The sequence below is a fragment of the Phoenix dactylifera genome, unplaced genomic scaffold (assembly GCF_009389715.1).
Source record: "Phoenix dactylifera cultivar Barhee BC4 unplaced genomic scaffold, palm_55x_up_171113_PBpolish2nd_filt_p 000085F, whole genome shotgun sequence".
NCBI lineage: Eukaryota > Viridiplantae > Streptophyta > Magnoliopsida > Arecales > Arecaceae > Phoenix > Phoenix dactylifera.
The window spans coordinates 323,207-343,955 of NW_024067677.1; the positions used below are offsets into that span (position 1 = coordinate 323,207).

The window sequence follows — 20,749 nt, forward strand, 5'->3', positions numbered from 1 at the left end:
GAACAATAGGGATTTTTGGACCTTAGAACAATAGGACTTTTTCTTCATGGAATTTTTGGGCAAAAACTCAGCTAGCGACAAGTCTTATGAATGAAGAAATAGAGGAGAAAAAAATCAAGGCTCTTACTTGTGATTCTGATGAAGGATTGGTTTGGCGACCACCAGGAGCTTAGGCTATCGATAATAAAGGGAGGAAAGAGTAGAAGAACGACGTTGGGTATGACGATCTTCCAGTGAAAACTAAGGGCGGGGGAGGGGTCAATGGCTTAAGTAGAAGTGGAGGTTGAGACCGGGGCTCTACCTTGTTTTTGGTTCAGACAGCTCAGGCCCCGATTTGGATGCTGGGCCAGGCCAACAGGCCGGCCCAATGAGGCTGGGCCTCATGTACCCAAAACAACGAATTAGTGAAGAACCTAAAACTAGTATCATCTTCGATTAGGCTTGCATGTGTACTGAATAATTTGTTAGCTGCTGAAGCTCAGCTTTATGATAAGTTTATTAAGTCTTTGGGAGTAGGAAGTAAGAGAAACGTAAGCAAGGGTTGACGAGCAGCTTATAAACAAGTTTGAGCTTAAACAATGCATTAGGTTTTATTTTATAACTGCTCTACCATGCGTTCTAATATGAATACAGTAGGTTAGATTCTTGACTAGATATGCAACAAGATCGGTAGCATGTGACTAGAAATTTGATTGGAACTCAAAATGAAATGCTAGTAAATATATCTAGATCAAGTTGGGCACATGATCTTACTCGATTGAATTTTTTTGAGAACTATCTTGCAGGAATTAGTTACATTAATCAGGTTGCCCAATTTTTATTTTTTCACAACTGATATTTAATTATTGAACATATATATTTAGTTTAAGATTCTGTGTCATGGATCTCTAGAGAGTGTGTGTGTGTGTCTATATATATATATATATATATATATATATATAAGAAACTGAGGAGGAGCCCTCCTTGAAATTTACCATGGAATGTCTAAATTATTGTCATGTCTCGTTCAAAAGCATAATTGTATATATACACACAAGCTCTTACAAAAGCTAGTATACAACCTGATATTGACATGCATAGTTAATCATGCGAGCAATACTTGTCGCACCCCAAATCTAGAACATGATATGGCCGTGTTACTGAGGGATACAACCCATGAAAACACGAAGCTAACATTACTTTTAGTTTTCAAATTCCATCACAGCAAAATAAAATAATAAAATATCTAATTTCATTGTCCATTAAATAAAACTAAAATTAGTTCAGAGCTTCTAAATCTAATATCAATACCAAACCCATCAACCTCAATATTCAGAAGATCATTAGCTACAAATTTATAGTTAATAATAAAATTCTTCTACAAAATTGCCAAGCATGCTAGTGCGAACTCCAAGCATGGACCAACCTTCATCCCTACTGATCCTATTTACCTGGAGAAAGAGAAATAAAAATATAGGTATATAATAGACACAGCTTCGTAAGTAAATCTTTCACTACTTACTAGATTAAGCATAAGTTTTCCATATCATTGCATCATTTAAAAAAAATAACAGATATTTCAAAATAAGTATTTCATAATGTAGTATATTAAAAATAAGTCATAAAGCAAATCATGCAGGAACAAATCATCTAACCTTCATAAACATAGTACCAAGTTCATTATTACAAATAACTTCGTAAATCGTTTTTCATGACATTTAATCCTATCATGTATCAAAACATTGCTCACAGATATTTGTGCCATGGTTACTAACCAGGGCTATCTTCGCAATCAGTAAGATTTCATGGTTCATATTTGTTACCAAATTTAATCTATTGATAGAGGGCCATTTTTATTAGATGCTAGCTTCAGGGTATCGATCGACCCCTATTTATGAGGCGGTCATAGCAATCAGAAAGTCTTTGAAAACTTATATCTTTTTCTTAATATATATATAAATAAAAAATATTAAATGGTATGAGCATATTCATATTTCATAACAAAGTGATTTTCATCGAAACATTCATGAAACTATTTTTATAATAAATAATAATTTCTATAAACATATGTTGATCCATAATTTTTAAAAAAGCATGATATTTCTACAAGCAAATTTTATGCACGAAAAACATAATTATTTAAAAAATAATAAGGAGTGTAAGATCTTCTTACCTCTTTCATCTTAAACTGTTAAACTTCACTAAGCAATTCAATTAATCCTTTAAAAATATTAAAAGCATAATTACTTTCTATTTGATAATTTTAATCGAATTAAAATAATAAGAAATAAGGACGAGCATTCGACAATTCCGGATGGGTCAAGCCTAAGCGATTCGGTCAACAAATTATAGAGCATGGACTTGATCAAGGCCAGGGTCGTTTAATATAGTTCCTTATCAGTGGGTTTTATGGACTTTGACAAGGCCGGGTGATTGGTCCAATAGGCGACCCCAGGCACCCAAGCAGTTCAAGGCCTCTTTCTAGGGGTCAACTCGTATTTGCTGATCAGGTCAACGTGACTCGACTCCAGGTTCCTAGAACATTCTAAGAGAGAAAGTGGAGAGAGGATAAAGAAAGTAGAGAGAGAAGATGGAGAAAACAAGGGAAGGGGAACCATGAGGCTCCCTCCCTCTCTCTCTCTCCTTCTTCTCGTGAAGTGGGAGGAGCTCGGCGGCAACAGCTGCTCGGTACCGATGACCTTCGGCGGTCCATGGCCCATGCGGTGCCGGCGGCGTGCCATGCCTGACAACGGCCGACTGGACGAGGAGGAAAGAAGTTGGAACTAGAAAAAACAGGAGACTTGCCCAGAGCTCAATCCGGCGATTCGCCGACCAGTTATCAAGGTGGAGGCAATGGCTCAAAGGCCGGAATAAGAAAGAGAGGAAGCTTACCTCGTCTTCGGTGAGCTTCCCCGCTCGGATTGGCGGCAAAACCCTCCCTAGATTCGCGGCGGAGAACAAGTGATCTCAACCTTTAATGAGAGAACTTTGAAGGTGGATGCCAAAAAGAGGAAGAGGGGCCCTTTTATATAGATGAAAATTGGCTCAAAGATGATAAGCTTGATCTCCCTTGATCTCTAGGGGTCTTCTTCTTCCTCTCCACGCACAGGGCCGTATAATCCTTTGCTCGATGGGCTTTCAGCCCAATTCATGTGTGGGCCTATCAGTAGACCAGGCCCTCACAATACTAGCTTGCAATACATAAGATGGGGTGTGATCCATGCAATTCTATCTCTACAAAAATTTTATAAGAAACTCTCTGTGAAAAAATAGTAAGGAGTACCTAAATTTTTGGCATGGAAGCTTGTTTTCCAACTGCATAGCCAAATCCATGAATCTTAAAAAAAAAATATCATACTTACAAGGAAGCTCTTATCCATACTCTTTGTATGCTGATATTATTTTCTTGCGGTATTTTTCCTATAGTAGCTTGGTGTTGTTTACATAGTAGCAACGGAAAAGTTCTATTTTTTTTTATATCTTTTTTAGAAAAATGCGTAATGATTAAACAATTATGCAAGCTCACTTATATATCGATGTGTCTCATGCATCATATGAACAACGATAGCTTGCAAGATGCAAGGTTTGCTGTATTTGAAGTTGTCGGATCTATGAGCATAAAGTTTTTCCACATAGAAATAAAGCACACAATTTGAGAAATATTTAATTTGGGCAGACAGTTATGATTGAACATCATGTTTATGTGGTGACAACACGGCATTAGTGAGTAAAAACCTGAGGGAGCTTCCCACGGGTTCAAGATCTCATCATGAAAAATATGGTACGTGCAATACTATCATTGGTTTTGGGTTAGCTGTTCTGTGTTTGGCTTGATGCAGAATCGAATACGCGAAAGAGAGAGAGAGAAATGAGGACGTGAGGCCCCTTTAGACGTACAGAGATGGACACCGGGCAACCTTTCTCTGCGCTCCCTCACTCGCTTTCGTTCACTACTCTTATTACTTCGTTCAGCCCGCCGATCGCAAAATCGCCCCCAAATTTCATTTTTTCTCTTCTTCTCTTGGTGGAAATAATTGCTTGGATCCCCCTACCGATTGATTGGGCCACGAGGTTTCGTTGGTCGCCCTTCACCATCTATAGATTGATCTCAATGTCCATCGGGCATCGGGAATCCGTTGTGTTCGTTTGATCGGAAGGTACTTGTTTCTTCGATTCCTAATGTTGTCACCCATTCTTAATTGCTAGATTGGAGAATTTCGGTTTTTTGATGTCCATTTTAGTTGGTTACAGTCTAATCTACAGGGAAAAAAGAAGTTTTTGGGGTCTGAATTGAGTCTGTTTTCTGTAATCTGTCTCATTGGAAGCTCAGTTTTTTAGTTATAGATTGAGATATTTATGAGTCCATAATTGTTTTCGAAATGTATGTAGACGTTGATACTTCCCTTAAACTTTTTCTCATTTTTCTGATTTTTTGTGCTATTTTTTTTAATTTTTCTGAAATTCTTGATGCTTTTGTTTATCTCCATTACAAATGATTTTAGTCATGCAAAGGGTGGAAAAGATGGATCTTTTAGGATCTGGGTTAGGGTTGTTGTTTGTAACTAATGGCATTTGGAGATGGATGTGGATATTTGTTGTCTTTGATTTGTATTTAAAAGAGTATGCCATTTATTTTCTTTTCCTGAATTTTATTGGTATTTCCTGTTCTGAAATTTTTGAAGCATTGGTAGGTTTTCTTATTATATTTTTTTTTGCAAATTCTGTGATGCTTTTTGGTCTCTCCATTTCAAATGGTTTCAATAGTCCAAAGTACGGATAGGAAAAAAGAGATTGTAAAATCTGGGTTAAGATTGTTTTCTGTAATTTTTAAATGGCATTTAGAGCTATCTTATGGATTAAAAAATAGCTGTCAAGATGTGGATGTTTATGAATCTCATCTAAAGTTCGACGCTTTTCTGCCCCTCCCCTTTTTGTAGGCCTTTCTCCCATTTTTTTTTTCCTTTGCTGGGTTGGGATTGAGGCGTAGGGGGGGGTGGGGGGGTGGGGGTGGGTGGTGGAGTTGGTTAACTGGGTCTAGTGTTGCTGTGTATCATTGTATTTGGTTAATATCAATTTTCTTTATATTTATCAATTCTATTATACTTTTGGTTAATTCACTTTTAATGGTTCCAATCATCGAAAAAACTTGTTATCTGGGTTAAGGTTATCTGGTATTATTGATATATGTATTAATGATTTTTGATGCATACAATGTCGAAATGTGGTTTTGTAGAAAATGTTGAAGTGTTTATTTGCATCCTTTTCTTGTTTTAAAGGGATCCCATATCTCATTTATCATATGCTTTTGGTGTACAGAATCTGCGGTCTTGAAGATTTTTCTGCTTCAGTCCAGATCTATCTGTGGAGCCTCATCTTACTTCTACTAAGGTTTGTTTAAATATCTTTCCTGTTGATATATATTATTGATGTTTTTGTTCGTTACAATAGATCTGGTTCTATTTACATTAATAATTGAAAGGGGTTTCATATTATTACATTGGTGAAAACTGTTGTATATATTATTAGTATTACTGAATTTGTTGATATTCTAGTGCGAAGTGCATTTTTTGAATATTCTATTTTTTCTTATTAATGTTATTGTTCATCAAGTTACTTTTAATTCTCCCTACATTCACTAATGGAAAACAGTTGTTTGAGATGATCTTACAATGCTACTAGAATAGATATCCTCATTTTCACTATTCTCATTAATTTTGCTATCAATTAAGCTTCTTAATTGGCCTTTCTGCATGAGCACCTTGTTGGTGATATCTCATGAAACTAATCTTCTTTTTCTTTGATGGAGTAGATGATATTGCTTGTACTGATGTTGTCATGTTAAAATGGGGCCAAAAAAGGGATGAGTTCTAATGAGCCTTGGGCATCATGCAGGGTAGGCACCTTCTTGAGTGAAGGTTCATTGTACAATGGGTACACTTGGTGAAAATACGTGGGATGAAGAATACTCAGTAATTGGAGAGAAGCCAGAAGTAGGGTTCTTAGATTTCGAGGATGATGAATCCCTCCACTCTTTCAATCCACTTGAAGAAGGTTCTGTTGTAATTACAATTCCTTTCCCTTTTGTTGGTGGGAAACCGCAGTCTGCTCTCATAGGAGAAACATCAGCATATTTGATTAATATTAGAAACACCACTAGCGATCCAAAAGAATTGTGGAGTGTTAGGATCTTCTCCGCAAATCCTGAGGATAGCTATGCTCTGTCATTGATGGAACCTCCATCTGATGATGCTGATGAGGGTGCAAAGCGTAGTTTTATGGGGTTGACTTATTTGGAGGATAGGGTTCTTCAGCCTGGGCAGAATCTCACGATTTGGCTGTCATGTAAACCAAAAGAAATTGGCTTGCATACGTCAGTTATTCATTTTGATCTGGGTGATGAAAAAATTGAGAGGGTGGCCTTTCTATTAGCAGAGGATAAAGTATCGCAGTCTTTGTTTTCTGATAAGCCCTATTCAAGAGGTTCCTCCCGAAAAAAGAAATTTGATTATGGCCAATATGTGGCAGGTCAACGCCCACCTCGGGCAAGTATACAGGGGTTTAAATATAAACTTCCTCAGTTTGCCATACCCCAAGATATGCGTGAAATTGTTGAAAATAAAAAGGTACCTGAAGTCATCACAGAAGGATTGAATAGTAATAACTATGAGAGATATTTCAGCACACTGCTTGTCATGGAAGAAGTTCATTTGGAGGTAAATAACTCTTGTTCTCAGAAGAATAATCGAAGGTTAAAGATCACTTTTGTTGCCTTGCTAACTGTTAAATTGCTTTTGCAGCAAGAAATGACAGCATATGACATGGAGTGCGTAACTATGAAAAGGAGGAGTTACCAGTTTTTGTCTCTCGAGGTTCCTGGATTGGCTGAGAGAAGGCCTTCACTGGTTTATGGAGACTATATATTTGCCCAGCTTGCAACTGACAGTTCAGACAATGAAAGCCGTCCTTATCAGGTTTATACATGTGTTTTAAGTTTCTGCATTACTCAAGCCTTCTTTAACTTATAATATTTAGTTTGACAGAATAGGTTGGATTTTCTACAGGGTTACATTCACAGGGTCGAGGCTGATGAAATATTTTTACGATTTAATAAGGATTTACACAAGCATCACCGCGATGAGGATCTTTACAATGTTAGCTTCACATACAACAGAGTGAATATGAGGAGGTTATATCAGGCAGTTCGTGCTGCTGAAAAGTTAGGGCCAGAGTTGCTCTTTCCATGTCAGTCATCTCATAGAAGGATGATTGTAGCTTCATCATTTGTCCAACTGAATGCACTTCTAAACAGGGAGCAAGTGCGTTCGGTTGAAATGATACTTGGCTGTAAAGGTGCTCCTCCTTATGTCATCTATGGACCTCCGGGAACTGGTAAGACAATCACGTTGGTGGAGGCTATACTACAGCTCTACAAAACCAGGAGAAAAGCACACATTCTTGTTTGTGCGTCTTCAAATAATGCAGCAGATCATATTTTGGAAAAGCTGCTTGGTGAAGGCGTTGGTGTTCGAGAAAATGATATATTTAGGCTAAACGCAACCAGCCGCCCTTATGAAGATGTTAAGCCTCACTTTATCCGTTTTTGCTTCTTTGAAGATATGGTATTTAAATGCCCTCCACTCAAGGCTTTACTGCGTTACAAGATCATTGTATCAACATACATGAGTGCATCTCTACTATATGCTGAAGGCATCTACAACGGTCACTTCTCCCACATTTTCTTGGATGAGGCTGGTCAAGCCTCTGAGCCAGAGACAATGGTTCCTGTATCAAACTTATGTGCACGAGACACTGTCATTGTGCTAGCTGGAGACCCTATGCAGCTGGGACCTGTAATTTATTCGAGAAATGCAGAGAGTTATGGCTTGGGAAAATCATACTTGGAAAGACTTTTTGAGTGCAAATACTATGAAATTGGTGATGAAAACTATGTGATGAAGCTGGTAAGAAACTACCGTTGTCACCCAGCTATCTTGGAGCTCCCTTCAAGGCTTTTCTACAAGAATGAATTGATTGCTTGTAAAGAGGAGAAACCAACATCTATTTATGATTCAGTGGGTCTTCCAAATAAAGCATTTCCTGTTCTCTTTTTCGGAATTCAGGGATGTGATGAGAGGGAGGGTAGTAATCCATCTTGGTTTAATAGAATCGAGGCTAGTAAAGTAGTAGAATTCATCAGGAAACTGATTATGAATACTGACATAGATGAGACTGATATTGGAATTATTACTCCATACCGTCAGCAAGTACTCAAGTTAAAGAAAGCCCTTGAATTGCTTGAGATGCCAGATCTGAAGGTGGGAAGTGTTGAACAATTTCAAGGGCAAGAAAGGCAAATTATAATCATATCTACAGTCAGATCAACTGTTAAACATAATGAATTTGACCGGGTGCACAGTTTGGGATTCCTCAGTAATCCTAGAAGATTTAATGTTTCCATAACTCGTGCTAGATCCTTGTTAATCATTGTTGGAAATCCACATGTCATTGCTAAGGTGATGCTCATCCTTTTGTCTGCTAGAATTTGAATCATTTGTTTTGCTAAATTGTTCCCTTCCCTTTTTTGTTTTCTCTTTTGTTCCACTATTGAATATAGTTTAAAATTTTAAATGATCTATAGTTGCCATGCAATTCTTTATTGTGAACTATACAGTATGATCTTCTTCTGCATTATATTATAGCTTAAAGTGTGCCACTCTTCATACATCTGATTCAAAACATCCATAGATCCTGATGCAAATAATGTTTTGCATGTACATAATACAAAAAAATACTAGTTCAGAGGAATGGTTGTATTATTAAAGACACTGGTTGAATGGTTGTATTATTAAAGACACGGGCTTGCCTAACCATTTAGTATTTCCTGGATGTTTGTTTTCTTCAAACACAAGGTTCCTATGATGTGGTTTTCTAAGTTAGTATGATTGCTTCCTTTTGTATTAATCTCCTAACTGATGTGTTTTGTATTAGAATTTCTAGCTCTGTTTGAGAAACCCTTTCTGTTCTTAAAGATTTAGCTGTACTTCCTTTGTTGAGATCCATAATGTCCATCTCTTAAGTTGTCTGTACAGAAAATGCTAAGAAATGCATAATTTATTTGTGAACTTTAGGTTCGTGTCTTGTAGACTAGATATATGGATAAATCTTAACCAGCCCCCTCATCTTCATCTTATTTCTTTTGTATTTGTGATTAGACTACACACAACAATCAGTCATGCATCATGAAGTACTTGCTTAAATGCTTCTTTATTTAACGCACAGCAAATAGCTTTGGATATTTAGCTTTATTGATGAGACAATTTTACTGACAGTGCATCCATGGTTAAGCCATGTCCCTGTGTTTGCACTTTCTGCCATTTCCTTGTCATGTCAACAATGTTTTTTTAACTAGCATTGGCCATGATGCTTGGCATGATTTATGGAGGGACTAATATCAAGTTAAAGCTGTTTGTCATACTTTGCTCAATCTCTTTGGTGTTACATGCTTGAATTAGAGTTGTGTTATGTAGCTGCCACTCTGCTACCAATTTATTTAATGCTGGTACGAGTTCCATTTCTCTCTCATTTATTGTCATAATTAACTTTTTTGGGAGCTCAAACATTTCTAACTTTTTTGTAATCATCAGAAAAGCATGTTACCTATATTTAGACTAGTCTTTATATTTTTAAAGATCAAAGTGATTGCCATACTGCCTCGAACTACCTGGTTCGGGGCATGCATATTGTACCAGGTCCAAATGTACAAAAACCATATTTAGGTCGATACATATCCCGTACCAATCATTGTCGACCCATAATGAGGCATGCTAATGTGTACTGAGATGTACCGAGATTAAAGTATGAAAAATGGCCCAAGAGCTGTCTCAGTATGGGGTGAATACCATACGTACCAATCTGTATCGTTCTAAATTGGTAATGTATTGGTATGGTACCTAGTAGTTTGGTACCAAGATTGCAGATCTTGGATCAAACTACGTGATTTAGTGATTTCTTCTCATATTGATTGCATGGTTGGACTAGCATGACTATACTACACATTTACCATTTATGATGTCTCAGTCTAGTTGCATGTATTGTCTAGATTTTATTAATTTGTGTTATTATTATTTACCTTTTCCATAGGATATGATGAAAACTCCTTTTTTATTCTCTTTTGGCTGGAAAATGGCCCTTTGCTTGAAATATAAGTTCAGTCATAATGCATGACTAGTATATTGAGTCACCCAAACCATCACCATAACAATCCAGCCTTTCCCAACTATTTAGGTCAGCTTTATGGATCCTCATTTGCATGTTCTTCCTGCTTAGGTATTGCTTTGAAATTTGAATAGTATTTTAAGTCACCTCTTGCATGGTTTGTGTTTCTTGAACAATTGCAGTTTGAAAACCTGAGAAAAATAATTATTTTATTGACTTTCTAGCAAGGTTTTAAATCTCATGGGACGAGGGTGTCCCGATTTCTCTATGGAGCAGGATGCTCCATTGTCCTGCCGTGTCCTGGCGGCTGTCTCAGTCAAAAGTCCCATAGGTATTGACGTACCTCTCCCCTTCTTTCCTTCCCTTTCCTTTCTTTTTCTTTCTTTCTTTCTTTCTTTTTCTTCTTTCTATCCTTTCTTCCTTCTTTCCTCCCTTTTCCCTTACCTTCCTTTCTTTCCTTTTTCTTCTTTCTTTTCCTTATCGCTTCCTTTGGTTCTTTCTTTCTTTTCTTTTTCTTCTTCTTTCTCTTTCCTTTCTTCCTTCTTTTCTTCCTTTCATTCTTTTTCTTCTCCCTTCCTTTATTTCTTTTCTTTTTCTTCTTCTTTCCTTTCACTTTTTCTTTTCTTCAACTTTCCTTCCTTTCTTTCTTTCCTTTTTTCTTCTTCTTTCTCCACATGGATGGGTTTCAAAGTCCCAACCTGTCCTGGTCATGTTTTGTTATAGAAATGGGACGAGATGGCTGGATGCTCCCCGTTTTGCCAGGACTTAAAAATCTTGCTTTCTAGAAACTTTGATAATGAACCTAGATTTCTGTGTATTCAATTGAGAAGTCCAAAATCATTTATAATATTTGAACATGGATGGTGTTGAATTTTGGCTTACTTTGATGAAACTTGAGTCTTTAAAAGGCAAGTTCCATCTTTTGTAAACACACTCTATTGTTTAAGAAACATTGTGTAGACATATGAAAAGAAACTATAACAACTCAGTATGGATATGCCAAAAGAATGAAGTGAACACTCGTTCATTCTTATGTGGAAAAAATAGTGCGTACTGATTTTTTCATTTAAAGAACTTGTGCAACACATGAGATGTGCTTTAGATGGTACCTCATAGTGGTTCAAACTTCTAATATCAATAGAAGATAAAATAGATGTAAAAGAAAGATGTAGTGAGTGGAATACACCACTAGACTAGTAAAGATCAAGGGTTTAAGCTCTTGTATGTACGAGTCCATATTGGTCCATACTGGACATCTTTGATTCCACTAATGAGTTATTGGGTCTTAGGATGCACTTGGGACCTTGGTCCCCTCCATATTGGGCCATCTTGGTTAATAATGGTTGGTACCAAGGTCCGCCGTACCGGGTTCGGTAGGCGTACCAGTCGCCAACTGGACCGATACGGTTTCGGTTCGTACCGGAACCGGGTGGTACGAATCAGCCAACTCTTCTCCGCTGAAGCCGGGGAAGAAGAAGAGAACGAGAGAGAACGCGGGAAAGAGAGGGAGGGAGGAGACCTGTAGCCGCTATCGGAGGCGCGAAGAGGCGATGGAGGCTAAGGGAGCGATGAAGCATGGCGGGGGGGGGGGGGGGAATCCGCGAGGGCGCGGCGAAGGCCGAGGCTGTGGCCACGTCCCCTGTTTCTTTTTTGGGGGTTTTAAGTGAAGTCGGCAAAAAATTTAGGGATTTTTAAGTGAAGTCGGCAACCGATTTGCCGATTTCACTTAAAACCCCCAAAATAAAAATCCGTTGCCGCGTCCCTTGTTTCTTTCGAAACAGGGGATGCGGACGCGGCCTCGGCCTCCGCCGCGCCCCCGCGGGTTCCCCCGCCCCCCCGCTCTCTCGCGGCTCTCCGATGGCGGCCATAGGTCTCTTCCCTGCCTCTCTTCCCTGCGCTCTCTCTCCTCTTCATCTTCTTCGTCTCCGACACAGAACCGGCTTATACCAGTTTCCACAATTCCGGCGTATCGATAGCTGGCCGGACCGGTTCGGCATACTATGGTTGGTACTAATTGATATCAAGTGGGATGGGGATTGACACCAGTCAGTATGGATTGTTTGAAGGACCAAAATACTGAGGATTAGACTCACATCGAGCAAGGACAAGTTCCGCTTGGGCCATTCCGAGGATCAAACTAACCAAGCATGTTGATGAGTATGCATTGGTATGTCTAAAATATCCTACGTATGACATTTTTTGGCCTCTAAATTCGTATTTTGATTTTTTACCATGTTTCTTGTTTAATTCTATGTATTTGCAAGGAAGAAGTGGCAGCATCGAGTTAACTGCAATAATCATGGTTTTCTATGCATGTTAAAGTTAGAAATATACATCTCACATAAATCATGCAACTTGAAATCTTAAATACATACAAGCAACAAAAGGAGATATTATTTATAATATCATTCAATAATAGTATCATGTTCTTTGTGCAACCACGTACCTCAATGTCGGTGTGAGTGCTTTGCAGGCTTATACACATTCTCATTCATCACCAGCTCCACATTGCCTATTTGCTTGAAAAAACCTTGATGTTGCTTCAGTGTCATGTGTGGCTAGCAGTATCGATGGTTCTTGTGTAATAATTATACCGCACTGTCTTATGCACCACTGTTATCAATATAAAAGGAGAGTACTCAACCCTGATAGGCACTGAGGAAGACATAGTTAAAGCTATGCTGCCATGCCAAGGGTTCTAGCTGTACCTTCCTAAAGGAGCACAAGAAAGGTTGCCAATATTCCTAGGATGCTGACTGATCTATAGTATGTAAGTCTTGTGTATGTGTGTTGTTATACAGCATACTATGGACACTGAAGATGGACCAAAAATCGGAAGTGTTGTTGAATGCATGTTGGTAGGACAGAAGGGAAGTGGATGCCAAGTGAGAGCATTGATTGTCCCTACTTGACCACCCAACCAACCCGACTTAGGGATGCCATCTACATCACATGACTGATCCCAAGATTGTTATCCCTAAGGATATTGTTCCCATGCCCAGCTCTGACTCCTCTCAAGACTAGCAATAACCTTCTCCTTTACTTTGTTCCTTGGTCTCCTATGAGATCCTCCAATAGAACTAGGATGGGTTGTCACTTTGATCCCGATTCTGAGTTGCATGATCAAATCTAGCCTCACATGTACATAAAGCAAGTCCAAGAAGTTGCGAACCCACCTATGATCCTGCAGCATTAGTGGTCCCATCATTGAAGTTGCTATCATCGTCATCACTAGTCTTCTTCAAGGATCTACTTAGGCCAAAATTAGAAGGCATCTAAGTCTTGCTGTCATAATCATGCAATAAGGTTTTTGATCTACCATTGCTAACCGAAGTAGCCTTGCTCCCTTGGTTGGCTCTGATGTTCTAAATGATTTGACTGCCATCTTGACTTATCAACTCAGCATCACAACGACCAGTCTACTGCAAGTCTGCAACAATATATTCATTCTCTCACCCTATCCAGATTCTCATTGTATCAGCCCCGACCATAACCCTGGTACTGTTGATCACTTGCTATGTTGACCAAGCGCTCTTGAGTCCACCAATCGGCATCCGGCACCTTGGCCTACCATGCAATCTAAATATGCAGCCTAGGAGGTTCACCAAGCTCATCCATAAATATCACCCTTGTGGTTTTCTAACTATGCAGTCATGGGATCACTACCATTATGTAGGATTCCAGGATTGAATGGATCACCAGAAGGCTCCAAACTCTTGTTTCCCTTCTGATCTTTTTTCTTCTACTGCTTGATAAATCTCAGCCTCAATTGCATGTTTCAGTGCACATAAACATAATGTATAAGGCCATGGAATGCTGTACCATTCGGAATTCGGGATGTATCGAACTGTACTGGGGGTGGACCGACATGGTCTGCCCCTCGGTTTGAGAAATTGGTGATGGACTCGGTTTGAGAAATTGGCAAGGGAGGGGGAGAGGGAGGGGGATCCCCCAGCCGACTTCACTTAAAATCGCAAAAATAAAAAAAGGCCTTCTGGGCCCCTATTTCATTAGAAACAAGGGAACCGAGTTACCAAGGGCGGAAGCCCTCTTTCGGCCCTCCCTGACCCTCCTCCGGCCTCCTCCAGTGCTCCCCCTCCCTCTCCCTCTCTCTCTCCCTCCCTTCCTCTCCCTCTCCCTCTCCCTCCCTCCTTCCCCATCTCTCTCTTCCTCTCTCTCCTCCCTCTCCCCCTCCCTCGTCGACTCTCCCTTTGATGGAATGCGCCAAAATCAAATGACACAGTACTGTACCATACCATTGGCCAACCAGAATAGGTTCCGGCATCGGTACGGCATGCCTTGCATGAGGTCTTCTCTTGGTGCCATTTCATAAATATCCCACATTTGGTTCATCTAATACCTGGGCATTTATTACAGGATGTTCTACTGTTTATTATGGACTGATCCCTAAGCTACCATTCGCATCCCTAAACATCTTCACCTAAATGAAGTGAAACATGTTAAAACAGTGGTTGATAACACGTAAAGTTAGTATACAAACATTGGATGTGTTTGACCTCCTAAATAGCTCTTGATGCTTTTCTAGATCTGAGGCAAACCTCTGCAATACTTACCTTATGGTCAGCATGTAAGGCTCCCAGATGGCCAGGTCATTGGCAAAGTGGAAGTGGAGGTTCAAGCAATATGCTGCAAAAGATTAGACAACAGTACTTAACTAATGTTTTAAATTGAAAGCTATTGATGAGAATAAAAGCAACTTAGGTTTTGTTGCTATACCATCTAAATGTAAACACCTGGCCCGTCTGCATGTCCCACCTTGAGTAAATAATGTTCAAGTAAGTCATGTAATTTCTGGGACATTGCTGTATGATTGTGTTCATTTTAGCTGTCATGCAGAATAGACTGCCCATGTGTGGGATCTCCCCTTTGTCCACTTTCCTTTGGATGACAAATAGGGGATGCACATGTACCATATCTTGCATGCCCTCCTAGAATGTATGGCCATGGACAATCCTCTCCGCTACTCCCCTCCAGATTCAAAGCAAATCTAAAATTCTTGTCGAGAGAAGTGAACATGTGGATCAGCCCACTCTTTTTGTCAAGTTGTCTCTCTAGGGCAATGCAGTTAGTGACAAAATGAGTAGGCATCGATATATCTCCATTAGAATAACTCACAAGTGCTAGGACCCAGTGATGATTGTAGACAAACTTTGAAATGGCCCGTCCTTTCTCCACCACTGCCTTTTCATTTCTCAACTCCTCAATGTCTTTGAACATTAGACCAAGGCAGTTTATTGCAGATGAAATCCATTATAAATGTGGCTTTTCCCCTCATTTCCTCCCTTAACCTTTTGTAGAGTGACCTGTTGTCTGTGACAACCTGCATTCTGTGTTTCTCCCCCACAACATTTGTACCTGTGGTCTTGGATTTGCTTTGAGTTCCTTTAAGTCAAAGTTGCAATGATTATATTCTGTTTGATGGCTAACTGGGGACGAGTAGCTTTGAACTCCACTTGCAGCATGATTCTATTGAACATAACTGTGCTTGATAAAAATAAATCCTGACCTGATCTGAATGAGCCCAAGTTTCATAAATATTCCAAGTCAGCTTTGCCATTCATAATGTTGCCTTGAATGAAGAAAACATTATCAACATGTATTTCTTTGGAGGTGACAACTTCTTTAAAGTTTAATGGATCTTGTTTGCAAGCTTATTCTTCAGATGGAGGATCATGAAGTACAGTTTTCCCAACTGAAATTCAATTTCTAAACAGCCTTCTTCTGATGTATCAGCAATAGATGTCGTCTTTTCTTCTAACGTTAAAACAGAATCTTTGAAATTCGTAGCCTTATTATCATTTTTTTTATTAACTGATGCAAGGCAGTATATAGAAGGGGTCTATAAAGTCTAGGGAAGCAAGGGTGAAACCTATAGTTTGATGGAAATTCAAGTTTAGACCTGAGTTTTTAATAAATCTGAACTATGATAGTTGGATCCAACACCAAATTGATAATAGATGTGGCAAAAAACCTAGAGATTATGAAACTTTGGTTTAACTAGTGAATGGAAATCTCCAACAAGCATGCAAAAGGATTTGAAGGGTATTGAATGATTGGTCTGAGAAGTGAGGTCTGTAGCTATAAAATGTTTTGATAACAGTTGAAGCAATTAAGGATCAATATTAGGAAGAAAATAGGGAAAAACAGAAGTAGATGTGAAGGGAATAAAGAAGAAAGCAAAACAAAATACAGATTATGATGAAAAAAATGAAAGGAAATATAAAGGAAAGATACCAGACTCTCTCTGGAGCCTAGAAGTCACACCTAGGGTTTAGTCTCACACAAGGTCCAGATTTTAAAAAAAAATTACTATGTTGAAAATATAGGTATAACATTAGATAATTGAACAACTTCTGAGATAGGTTGCACTTCAATTGCTAATTTTAGCACGTGTCTTTTAAATGTGTTGCAGGTTACAATTATCTACCTTTAAGTGATATTTCTGTATTTTAATGACTACAGCACAAACAGAAAAACTTGACTAGGGCACTTAACTTGATACTCCTACGTTATTTCTTGGCAAAACATGAATTTAAACAAGAAAACTTTCATTTATGATAAAAAAAATCCTATCAGGGTTTGGAAGCTGAAAATGATGTGCATGTGTTTGAGGTGTATCTATACATACTTTCTGGAACCCTCTATTGGGTAATCCTCAATGATGTATGCTGTTCCCACCTTTGGTTGATTGGTATTGATTCTTGGTATTTTAAACCTTGGATTTTCATCTAAAATGCTTAATATGAGTGTAAGACGACACTTCTATTGCTTTTGCATGTAAACTTTTTATCACATGCTTCCTTGATCATGCGCTGATATTCATTCTTGCATCAGTGTTGTATTATGAGCAACAGAAAAGGAACTTTGGCATGGTTGTAAATTCAATGCTGATTGTGAATGTAATCCTTTTTCCTAAAGATGGATGATATTATTGGAGTGATTTAATAACTTATTGAATAACGATGTGCTGTTTTGATGGATTGTATTGGAATAGTTTATTGTGAAGTCCGATTGCTTCTCTGTTTTTATTTATTGTGAAGTCAGATTGCTTCTATGTTTGTAATCTGAGTCTAGTCTATGTTGGAGAAGCATTGACCTACACACATTGTAGGCCTTCAGGTGCTGCATGGACTGGTTCAATTTTTATTTAACTGCTGAACACTGAACAGTTGAGGGTTGTTTCCTACTTTCTTTCTTCTTTATTGATATTTTTCACTCTCAGATACATGCTATTGCTCGTGGCCTGCCATGGGCACCGCAGTGTGGATTAGATCCTGTTCCACTGCCATGTACTATGCCCTGCATATGTGATAGGTAGGGTGGCGATGGTTGGGATCAATGATGAGAAACCTCTTCTCCTTCCTCAGTTATCTGGCACTTAGGGGAAGAAGCTGGGCATGATGGACTTGATTGCGTTTGCATTCATCATGAACACAGGCTTCCATCACGCGCCTCTTCGAGATACCCTTTTCTCCTCACTTCTCTGGAGTTCTTTTGAGCATGAAGCCTCTTCTGCCCATCTTCTCAAAACCAGCCAAATAATCTTTGAATTAGAACCCGCTATCACGAAAAAATTATATTTTTAGGCCAAGGGACCTTGAGTATCTAAATGGATGAGATAAAATAATTCAACGACTTAGCGGACAAGCCCCTGTCTGAGGCAAGCTAAATCCATCATCTTGTAAATCATCCTCTGTTTCTAGGCTTCTACAATATCTGTAATGGTTCATTAGGTGTCAATTTCTGGTGTATCCCAGCATTTGGCATTCACTGCTCGCAAATGGTAATGGTCCACTGAGAATGGGATGCTGGCATGGAGAAAAGCCACAACGATGGAGAAAACTGATGAATGAAGGATGAATCCATCTCATGCCAGCAAAGGTTCACCAGTTGTAGAACCATTGACCGAGTCAATAGGATATTTGGCAATGTTAGAGCACATGTGGGTCGAAGATATCTACACGCATGGACCTCTAGCACACCTCTTTTTTTTGTTGGATTTGAAGCTTCTTTAACATGAAGCTGAATGGGCTCAGGTTGAAGGGTGTTCTGGAAATCTATACTTTGATGATGTCTGCTTAGCTATCTCATTGCTTGCATAAAAAATAATGACAAAATGATTTGGATGCGGAAAAAATCGAGCTGATGTCATGTTTTTTCAGTTGACAACTTTTTTCTTGGTTATGGATTTCAGTGTTTTGCTTTAATTCAAGCTATCATATGATTTCAGATGTTACAACAAGCTACATTGACCAATTATTCATATGAATAGGCTTACTGGTTTATCTTTTTCAGTCTGGAGCTTATTGTTGTAGTTTTCTTAGTCGTATCATAATAAAAATAAAATTCATTTTGCTTTCCCATCTGCAGGATAGACACTGGGCCAAGCTCTTAAGGTACTGCATGGACAATGGTTCATACCAGGGCTGTCCCCTACCTGTTCTAGAAAGCCAAGACTATCCCGAGGAAGATGCTGGATTTGATTGTGAACCAAAGATCCCAGAGTCATACTCCAGTAATGTAGACCGGTGGGGTGAAGATGTGCCAGTGGAGTATGAACAGCATGCAGACCGGTGGGGTGAAGATGCTCCAACCCAGTATCAGTGGCACCAGAACAAGGGCGAGTGGGGTAATGATTCATCAGGAGCAAACCCTCAGGTTGAATCGGGTAGCGATAACTTCAATATCCAGCCAACTGGCTGGGGTGACGATGATGAAGTAGAGGAAACTGGTCGTGCTGATGATTGCAAACCAACTCGATGGGGAGAGGATCGTGGCAAATCAGAGGCCACTGACTGGAATGATCAGGTTGCTGTATTGACTGGGTACCTCAATATACAGCCAACCGGCTGGGATGATTAAGTCCTAGTATCCTCCACAGCAAAGAGAAGAGAAGCTGAATGATCCAATGGATGGAATGTTTTGTTTTGTTTCGGCTTTTTTTGTTCCTGTAGAAATCCATGTTATGGGACGAAATCTTCCATCTCATCAGACATTCCCAATTTTTAAAGGAGTTTACATTAATTGTTGATGTTTCCATTGCATCTCATGCAAATTGGAGAGAATAACACCAGACCTCTACCATTAGCTTGGGCTTGCACCTAAAAAGCATCTTTTGATGCTGTTTTATGGATGTCTATGAACACATCAAACAATATAAATAACAATGGGTATTATAAACATAATCTGGATTATTAGTTTATATTGCATGTCCTATATTTATCATTTTATGTTGGTTTTGTGGGAAAAATTCGTGGACCTCATGATGGTTGCACTTATATCCATAGATTATTGATTTTCTCTAATTGGACATTTTCATGAGCTCTCTCTCTTGAGAGTCCAGATTACCTTTCTCATATTTTTCGGTCTCACATAGGTCATGAATACTCTTCAAGTGATATATCTTTGGCTGTTCAATTTATTATGGCCGGTTGACGTTTTGCTCTATATAGCAGTGAAACTAATTTGGGATTAAAAAGTTTTATATTGTTTTGCAAATAGAGGTATTGTACTTATATATTAATACTGTTTTTGGATATTTTAAGCTTAACAACCACAATTTATTTTTATAACTATAATTTTTTTTATTTATAGAATTTATATTTAAACTTAAATATATCGATGCTGTTGTTTGAAGATTTTAAGCCTAAATTCTAATTTGAAGGCTTGCTGGTCAATAGGAGCAACAATATTTACCACAAAATTTGGGCGGGAAGGTATTGGGTTGATATGGGCTATGCTAAAATGGACTTTTCAGCCTATAAATTCAGCAGAAAATTTAATTCAAATCCTGCTAAATGCCCAAACAGGCCCTAAAAAATTATTTGTTACATCATTTTTCTATAAAATATGTATTGTCACAACGACATATTCATAATAAATTCATTATATGATTGCCAACTATTTGTGTTATCGTATACATAGATTCACTATTATGGAATGTGTTTAGGTCATTGTGTATTATGATTGGTTTCCAACAACTCTTAGCATAGTTTTACCAAAAAATAGTTGGTTGGTTGTAATAGGTGGAGCAATGGTTATATTCAAAAGGTAAAAAGATAATACATAGAGAAATAGTGGATTAGGAGGCATTGTCCAAAGCTTACTCTATGAGCAACTCACGGGCGAGAGGGCCCTATATCCAATTAGGAGGCGTTTGATATGGGATGATCGTCCTAGGATTAAGGATGATGTAAGTGGAGGTGATGAGATCACCGTGTTTGGTTGCACCATGGTGATCCTACGTGGCAGTGATCTTAAATCACCTCCACTCCTCAAATCATCCTCCAACTCGGTGATTGGATACACGTCCTTGAGGTCAGAAATCCAAGATCACCCCAAAGCAATGATCCTGGGTTGAAAGTTAAAGACAAAAATACCCCTCAAGTTAGCAAAAAATTGATATATCAATATACCATCAATAATTATGTCAATATATATATATTATATTGATATTATATATTATATTAATGATATATATTATATTATAATATATTACTAATCATATTATTATCCCATTATTATTGAAGGATAA

General features: G+C 38.5%; 1 protein-coding gene and 1 long non-coding RNA gene across 3 annotated transcripts; one reads left to right on the forward strand and one right to left on the reverse strand.

Annotated features, from left to right (window-relative positions):
• Positions 1-1,209: 1,209 nt before the first annotated feature.
• LOC120104721 lies at positions 1,210-2,994 on the reverse strand. Its single transcript, XR_005507087.1, has 2 exons — positions 2,872-2,994; positions 1,210-1,430 (listed from the first exon to the last, which is right to left on the reverse strand). It is a non-coding gene; the product is annotated as an uncharacterized LOC120104721 (long non-coding RNA).
• Positions 2,995-3,891: 897 nt separating this feature from the next.
• On the forward strand, positions 3,892-19,412 carry LOC103718089 (probable RNA helicase SDE3). 2 transcript variants are annotated; one of them, XM_039116321.1, is made up of 6 exons: positions 3,892-4,136; positions 5,296-5,367; positions 5,789-6,692; positions 6,777-6,950; positions 7,041-8,492; positions 18,586-19,412. In XM_039116321.1, the coding sequence occupies exons 3-6, from the start codon at positions 5,907-5,909 to the stop codon at positions 19,075-19,077; spliced, it is 2,904 nt and encodes a 967-aa protein (XP_038972249.1). In that variant the 5' UTR covers positions 3,892-4,136; positions 5,296-5,367; positions 5,789-5,906; the 3' UTR covers positions 19,078-19,412. The 2 variants fall into 2 exon arrangements, with proteins under 2 accessions (XP_038972249.1, XP_008804960.1); XM_008806738.3 differs by having other exon boundaries at positions 5,872-6,692.
• The last annotated feature ends 1,337 nt before the right edge of the window (positions 19,413-20,749 follow it).